We start from the raw sequence: 8,066 nt of genomic DNA on the forward strand, positions 1-8,066 counted from the left end.
CCCTAAGCTAAATAGTTACAGAAAAACATTCCTTAAACATGCAGACACTTAAAGCGGAACAAATGGACAACCATCCACCATTTATTTGGCAAAATGTATTCCGAATAAAATGCAAAGTGTTGAAATGATAATAATGCTTAAACAAAACAAACCTGTGTAAAGTAATTTAACATATGCATTTTCAAGGTCCTAGAGCATGTTGAGCACCACAGTATAAGGCAATGAATCATTGATTCAATGAATCAATTTAATGAACCTTTTTATGCATTTGTTTTGTAGGAAAGTGGCAACAAGGGAAAGCAACAGCAGGCCAGACTTGAATTCATGCTCAACTGGAGGACTACAACCTTTCAAACATGGTGTGTGATTTAACTGCAAAGCCAGCTGCGCGCCAATGAACCATTAATTGATTAAATAAATTTAACCATTTCGGGCATGATCAGGTTGCCATTCAATTTAAATGTCATGCTTTTCATCCAGTTTCATCTTGTTTCATTTCAATTACACTGATTTATTCATTGTATTTATATTGTATATATATCATATTTTCATTGTTTTATGAAACCTGGAAAACATATTTTATTTTGAAAATACATAATTACTCTAAACCAAAGTAGAGTAATACAAATTACATTATTTCTTTCAGCCTTCTCTCATACAAATCACCAACTATTTGGACTAAGAGCATATATGTGAGACATTTCCATTTGCAGTTAACTCAATATTTGTCAGGAAGATTCAAAATTGGGTTTGAATGAAAGCTAAGAGGGTCCCCTTTAAGATGCTACTAAACACAATAACTTTAAACGCTGAAAAATGTTGTTTCCATGAGCCTAAACCAGGTTATGTACCAGTGTCTAACAGGCAATTATCAGTAAGGGGTGGCTTACTTCATGACTGATAAGTATGAGTCAGCAACCGATCAGGAGAATCTATTTTGCCAAAAAATTACAACAGACATCGGTCCTATTCAAAAATTCTTACAAAAGTTTGCCACCCTGAGTGGTACTGATGTCTGGTCTGGCTCATGGACTTATAGGCTAACATTCACTCCTTGTTTGTAGGCTTAGCTGATTCTGTCTGTTTCATGGACAAGGAGCTAAAACCTAGTCAGTGAGTAGCCTATCCTTCATTTGAGCAGGAATTTAACATTTCAGATTATAACAAATTTTGTTGTGGGTGAGATAAAAGCTTATCTTGGCCTATTTATTGTTTGGAAAATCATTGTTGGACTGTATACTAATATTTAAGCCCAGAAAATTGCCTTTTTTTTTTTTTTTTTTTTTAGCTAATAGACTACTAGCTAGTCTTGCTAATGTCAAATCAGAGCTTGTCAGAATGTCATGGGTTTAAATGTAATTTGTATGAAAGGATAAGCTGAAAGGCAGTGGAAGTTGGCTGATACTAGTATAAAATCTCTTTTAATAAAAAAAGGACTGTTTTAAAAAACACAGTTTTAACTAGCATGCAAAGATATTGTTTTAGAACTATGAATAATTAACTTAGCCCCACAGAGAGGTAACCTAACCACCTCTTTCAGGTCACATTTGTGGTACTTTAACAGACCATGGGTTATTTGTGAAGTTGGTTGGTGTAGGCTAAACTGTTTAGGACTATATGCAGCAGCTGCTGTTAAATATGGAGGCCATTTAAAGACACCTTATGTGGGTAGCCAACTACTTCTACATTTACTACTACTACTACTACTACTACCAGACTACTGTACGCAAGTAAAAGTGCTGTTACTTGGTTAAAATTTACTTAAGTAGAAGTAAAAGTACCGGTCAATAAATCTACTCAAGTAAAAGTAAAAAAGAAGTCATTTAAAGTTTACTCTAAGTATTGATTACTAAGCAGATACTGTTTATCCACAAGGGTTTTCAAAGTGAAATATGATCTTCCCTTAAAGTGTAATATAAACAAGAGAATATGGATCTCCCACCAGGTTATTTATTATAACGTGTGACCTCATGTAGTGAAATGCAGCAACTGTTTTGGGAGGTCATGTGGGATAATTCTCTCACTATTTGCTACTAACCATCATGTGTTATGGAAGTCAAACTTTTAACCATTTTATTGTTGACAGAATGGTTGGACCTACTTGCTTTGTCTTTTACTGCTTATTTTTTTACTCAGTACATTTTAAAATGTAACTAAGTAAAATATTTCCCCCAAAATATAATCAAGTAAAAGTACTGTTTTGAAAAGTACTCAAAAAGTAAATTCACACACAAAAAACGACTAAATTAAAATAATTTGAGTAAATGCATTATTTATTTATTTTTTTTAACTTTCCACCCCTGCTACAGTATTACTGCTACAAAAATAGGCCTTTCTTGCATGATAACCACCATCAGAGACTTTGGCCATTAAAAAAAGGAAATCCTCTACCAATAAGGGGAATTCAGTTTTAAGGGGGTTTACTCGTTTTATCAGATACCAAAATAAGACCATGCTTTTTGTAAAACTGGGTTCTCTTTAGTGTTGGATTAGCAATTTCCCATCAAAAAAGACCTCTTTCCCTTAAAACACGTCAGACTGAAAAGACTACATTACCCACAAATACACAGTTTCCTCTCAAATGCTCATGCGCAGTCGTTTGCTCTACTCTGGACAGCTGTAGGAGAAAATGGCAGCACTCATGCTAGGACAGCAGGTAAGACGTTCAATGATTTCTATGCTTTACGTCCGTTTTTGATCCTTTTGGCCATTTCTTATATATAAGAATTATATTTTTAATATTTTAATCTTTCTGGACACCAGGGGGTTGTATTGCATTTCAAACAAATTCACACGAGGCAGTGCACTTGAATGACTGCTAACGTTAGCTTACAAGCTAGCTGCCTTGAACACAAGCGGTACATGGCGTGCCATAAGTCCATCAGCTGAAGTCTAGTTTTCTCTGCGTAAAAATCATGCATTTTCTGTTTTCTAGGTCCGTCAGTTCAGCACGTCTGTGGTCAGACCTGCGGCAAAGCTGGTGAAAGTAAGTAACTACATGAGGTTAACAGATCGTTCAATGTTGCCGATAAAGACGGAAATATGTCTCATCAGGTTGATTAATCTTCACTTATTTTTCCCTCTAGCCCCCCATTCAGGTGTATGGAGTAGAGGGTCGCTATGCCACTGCTCTGTTCTCAGCTGCTAGTAAGCAGAACAAATTGGACCAAGTGGAGCAGGAGCTGGGGAAAGTCTCTGTAAGTTCAAATAAGACAACAAACTCCAGTTTATGATGTAGAGCACAATGATAATAAGAAAGACTTTATTGATAAAGCACCTTTAAAACGCGGGTTTTAAAAGTATGCTGACATACAACCAAAGCATACTTAGAGCACAAGATAGGTGAAAAACCCACTAAGCATTAAAAAAACAAAAACACTCAAATTAACCAGACTATGGTGACCCAACAACATAAGAATAAATAAAACAAAATCCCCAACCAGAGTAGCCCAGCCAGCCCTCAGGACTATTATCAGATCCCCATCATTATAATAACTCAGTAACATGAACTGAGACCAGGAGGACCAGAGTTGCAATTTAAAGAGAGCTGAATAATGAAAAGAGATCAACACAATGGATGATTCTTGATATTTCATCAAAATTTTAATCACAGGTTGATCAGTATTATTTTTGTGTGTAAACAAAACTTTCCTTATCAGATGTGGTGTTTATTTAAAGAATTGGACTTCAAGATAATGATTTCAGTGTTAGGATGTTTACCAGTACAACTACCTTTGTTTGAGAGCATACCTTGAATTTTGCTTTGTTTCATGTTTTTTAGGCCCTGATAAAGGATCCCAAGCTCTCCAGTGTTGTAATGAATCCTCATGTAAAGCGCAGCATCAAGCAGAAGACCTTCGGAGATGCTCTCACAAAGGCTAAGCTTTCACCCATCACCATCAACCTCATCAGTGAGTGATCACGCACCATGTCTAAAAGACCCCTGTTTGTGCCATAGTTTTGGCTTTGATTATATCTGTATTACTTTTTGGGATCATAGCTTCTGGTCTCTGTAGTTGTTTACTGAAAAATTTACTGAATACACAGGATGGTATTCAAATATTAAATAAGCTCCATATAATTGAAAATCAGAAGACTCCAGCTGGTTTGGTTCAGTAGCTACAGTAACTGGAAGCAGGGGAAACTGCTTTATATCTGTGTTTTTTCACTGACAGAGTACAAACATTAAATGTATTATATTAAATTAGTCCCTGTAAAGAAGTACTGTCTTGTTGTTACTTTCTTTCATTTATGTTTACAAACCAAATTTAAAAAACACATCACATATGTCTTTTATTCTTTGAGGTAGTAACTGTGGTAACATAATTACACTCTGTAAGAAGTTTCCTTCTCTTTATTCATACCTTCATATTTTCAGAAGGTTTGTGTCAGATTGAAGTGTAAAACCAACTTGGGTAGAATAATATGTACAAACTTTACTCTGCTGCTGTCTTGCTTTCTGCCAGAATAGATCCGCAGCACAAAAACACATTTTTCTTTGGAATATTACTTTGATATTAATATATATGTTTGCTGGCTGTGCTCTTTTAACAAGTCATTTGTAAGTGTTTTTGATAGGGTTTTCTTTGACCTCTGGAGGACCTTTGGAGGTCACAGAGAGCTGAAGGTTGTAAAGCCTGCTGACTACACTGTGTAGCTGGTTTGCATGTAATATTAAAAATGTTAGTGTATTTTTGCTTTTGTATGTGAATATTTGGAAATCTGCCAGTTTTAGTTAAGCAGTGATATGATTCAATATATTTTGAGATTCCAAAATACAAATATGACTATAGACATGGTCAGGCTGAGAGGAATTTGTTAGCTCTGTTATGCATTTCCAATAGCAGCATACTGCTCAATAGGATGGCTGCATTGATATTGACTTATATTTGCCTATGTTTCTACATTGGAAATAATGTTTTTGCATTATAATCAGTGAACTGAAGTCACATACATTAGTTATAAGTATCTAATACCAACATTTTAAAATATGAATTTTTCATTATTTTTATCACCCTATTTCAATTCATGCCAATTGTTGTGGTATCATGCTTTTTTACTCTCCAGATGTTTTGGCTGACAATGGTCGTCTTACCTTAACTGGGGATGTTATCACTGCTTTTGGCAAGATGATGAGTGCACACCGTGGAGAGGTCATCTGCTCTGTCACCACTGCTCAGGTATGAAACTAGTAAGCATACGTGAAATGTGTTCCTGGATATCCTTGGGCAGTCTCCTAGAGATGAAGACTGGTCAATTCAAAAGAACTGTTCATATTATGTGCCAGTCACTCATAAGTAATGAATTTGCTGTAAATATTTTGCTCAGTCTTTTAAACATAATTGTGCTTATCCATTTCAGCCTTTGGATGAAGCTAATCTGTCTGATCTGAAAGTAGCTCTCAATGGCTTCCTTCAGAAGGGTGAAACCATCAAGCTGGAAACAAAGGTAAAAAGTCAATGCTTGTCATCAGATATATTTAGTTTTAAAAACTATTGGGTATTTTTTGTGAAAGAAAATAAAATTGTAAAAGAGTGAGCATGTAATAATTTTGTCATTCTTCTCCTAGTTGGATCCTGCAATCCTTGGTGGCATGATTGTCAGTATTGGAGACAAATATGTGGACATGTCCACCAAAACAAAGATTCAGAAGCTGACCAAGCTCATCAAGGAAACCTAAGTCCTGTGGACTTAAATTTGGAAAAGATTGGAGTTCACCATCGGGGGAAATGCTGATAAATGTATATTGCTACCTGCTCTAGCACTGCAGTTGCTCCATTGATCCAGTGTCTGTGCTTCATATGGATGTTAATAAAAAAAATAATAATAAACTACAAAAAGTGGAGGATGGCCTTTTGTTTTCATTGAGGACTATGACACGTTTTTTTTTTTTTTTTTTGTAGCAATGACTGGTGATGATGATATAGACACGATTTCTTAGTGGTTAAAGTAATATAAAATAGTCATTCAAGTAATTAATATTTTTCGAAAAAGGTAAAAATATACAATGTTTTCAGTAGACCCCATTTTGCTACGTTTAAAGAAGGTGATATTTAGAAGAATCCATGGATGTAAACTGCACTCAGTCTCGTTTCCTGGATTCCCTTGTGCGCATGCGCGGATCGCGCATCCTGTTTTATTAATTTTTTTTCAGGGCGAAAATGGCTGCCTCTCTCATCTAAACCTCTGCCTAAAGGATTAAATGAGTATGATATAGGCAGCAGAAATAACAGTGCCACTTCAAGACAACAAGGATGGGCGCAAGAGAGTAGTTTGTGCAGCGCTGTTATAACCATGTTGGAGCTGCCAGAGAAAGAAAACGCATGCGATCCGAAATTAACCCTTTCCAGTTCAACATCCACTGACAAATAAGGTACGAAGAATTAATTTTAACTTCATTATAACAGTTAAGAATTCTAGGCAAAACCACTTGCATTGATTCATATGGTTTATTTTAAAGCTAAAGCTGTAGTTTACATCACTTCGTTTGGACATCACGTATGTTTTGTAATGTAACGCTAAAAGGCCTGCCCACTCCTGCAAAAGGGAGCATCTCGAAATTCTTCTTTGGCTTTGTGTTTGTCCGAATGCACGTGTGCATGGCCCTCCTACCTAATTATTGTACTTCTCTGCACTCCTACAGAAAATGATGCATCAAGTGACCAGCAGCAGCAGTGACTATTGTATGAGTGGGCTGGCAGAGGACTGTCACCCAGTCAGCCACTTTGATTTATGTAGCACACAATCCAACAAATTCTACTCCTCTGCCACAACCTCTGGTCTGCAGCTGTCCCTTGCAGGCCTGGCACCTTTACCACAGGGCATGCACAAAGCCATGGCTTGTCAGATGCAAGACAACCAGACTGACTTCCAGATTCAAACAGTGAGGATTGGTGAGCATGTGGTGCCTGATAGCTCTAAGAAGAAGAAGGGCATGGTGAAGTCTGGGCGGAGAGGGAGGCCATCAGGCACCACTAAGTTAGCTGGTTACCGCACAAGTACTGGGCGCCCACTTGGGACAACTAGAGCTGCTGGGTTCAAAACCAGCCCAGGGAGGCCCCTTGGTACCACCAAAGCAGCAGGATATAAGGTCAGCCCTGGCAGGCCCCCCGGCAGCATCAAGAGTCTAGCTCGGCTGAAGAAGCTGGAGTTCGACTGTGACACCGCCAAGAAACTTGACTTTAACAACATCAGTGTTCCCAAGAAATTGGACTTCACTAGCTGTGAGGTTCCATCTTTTCCATATGCCATGATGGAGAAAAGACCCCTCTGTGAGCCCAGTGACAAAGTGGATGAAACCAGTGAATAGCTGGATAAACATTTAGTGCATGAGAAGCAGGATGTCAAGGAAACTAAGTGTCTTTGTGTCTTGACTCTGATTAAATTTCAAATGTACAGTGTTCAACATGGTCCACATGTTCTCATAATAACTGACTGAATTAGAAGTATGTTATTCCAGCGTGGAAGAAATGCATGCATAGTAAATACTAACAGATCAGTGTAAGCAAAAAAATGTATTTAGCCATTTTAAACATTACCAGAGACTGGATTTTTCCCTCTTATATTTCTTCTTCTGATTCATTGTTCTCTCATTCACTTTATATTTCTGTGCTCTGTTTCTTGTGATATTTACTACATTTATAAAAGTTGCATTTTAGTACAAACAGCCAGCACACTCATTTTTTTCCCCCTAAACCCAATGACTATGTGGATAATGTGCTGATGTCCAATCTGTGTAGTCGAGTTGTCTTCGTTTTACTTTGTAACCATCCTACATTATTGCAGTATTTATTTTGCACTTTGTGAATGTAGTTTTGCTTGTTTTGTGACGATAGCAGATTTGTCCTCCAAAACTCACTTGATAAGCACTTCCAGGTGTACATGTATGTTGTTATGCTCTTTGTTGTGTTATAAAAAAAGAAAAAGTTTTTTGTGAAATATGTAATAAATGCTAATGTGTTGTATGTGATAAATAAAAATCTTTTCCACATAACTATTTTCAGTCAAATTGAAATCATGTTGTTCTCTCTGTTGCCACAAGGGGGCTCGTGTCCTTAGATAATAAT

General features: G+C 36.9%; 2 protein-coding genes across 2 annotated transcripts; both read left to right on the top strand.

The window, feature by feature from the left end:
• Window positions 1-2,566: 2,566 nt before the first annotated feature.
• On the top strand, window positions 2,567-5,845 carry atp5po (ATP synthase peripheral stalk subunit OSCP). Its single transcript, XM_041797706.1, has 7 exons — window positions 2,567-2,656; window positions 2,936-2,986; window positions 3,087-3,197; window positions 3,782-3,911; window positions 5,068-5,180; window positions 5,362-5,448; window positions 5,570-5,845. The coding sequence occupies exons 1-7, from the start codon at window positions 2,630-2,632 to the stop codon at window positions 5,678-5,680; spliced, it is 630 nt and encodes a 209-aa protein (XP_041653640.1). The 5' UTR covers window positions 2,567-2,629; the 3' UTR covers window positions 5,681-5,845.
• A 316-nt stretch (window positions 5,846-6,161) lies between these two features.
• On the top strand, window positions 6,162-7,979 carry si:ch1073-44g3.1 (UPF0461 protein C5orf24 homolog). Its single transcript, XM_041797840.1, has 2 exons — window positions 6,162-6,373; window positions 6,644-7,979. The coding sequence occupies exon 2, from the start codon at window positions 6,647-6,649 to the stop codon at window positions 7,307-7,309; it is 663 nt and encodes a 220-aa protein (XP_041653774.1). The 5' UTR covers window positions 6,162-6,373; window positions 6,644-6,646; the 3' UTR covers window positions 7,310-7,979.
• Window positions 7,980-8,066: the final 87 nt, after the last annotated feature.

This window comes from Cheilinus undulatus, linkage group 10 (genome assembly GCF_018320785.1).
Source record: "Cheilinus undulatus linkage group 10, ASM1832078v1, whole genome shotgun sequence".
In the NCBI taxonomy this organism is placed as follows: domain Eukaryota; kingdom Metazoa; phylum Chordata; class Actinopteri; order Labriformes; family Labridae; genus Cheilinus; species Cheilinus undulatus.

Coding starts and splice junctions, on each gene's coding strand:
- si:ch1073-44g3.1 (XM_041797840.1), top strand. CDS start 6,647: ATGATGCATCAAGTGACCAGCAGCAGCAGTGACTATTGTATGAGTGGG.
- atp5po (XM_041797706.1), top strand. CDS start 2,630: ATGGCAGCACTCATGCTAGGACAGCAG. Junction 2,657..2,935: donor CACTCATGCTAGGACAGCAG/GTAAGACGTTCA, acceptor TCTGTTTTCTAG/GTCCGTCAGTTCAGCACGTC. Junction 5,181..5,361: donor GCTCTGTCACCACTGCTCAG/GTATGAAACTAG, acceptor TATCCATTTCAG/CCTTTGGATGAAGCTAATCT.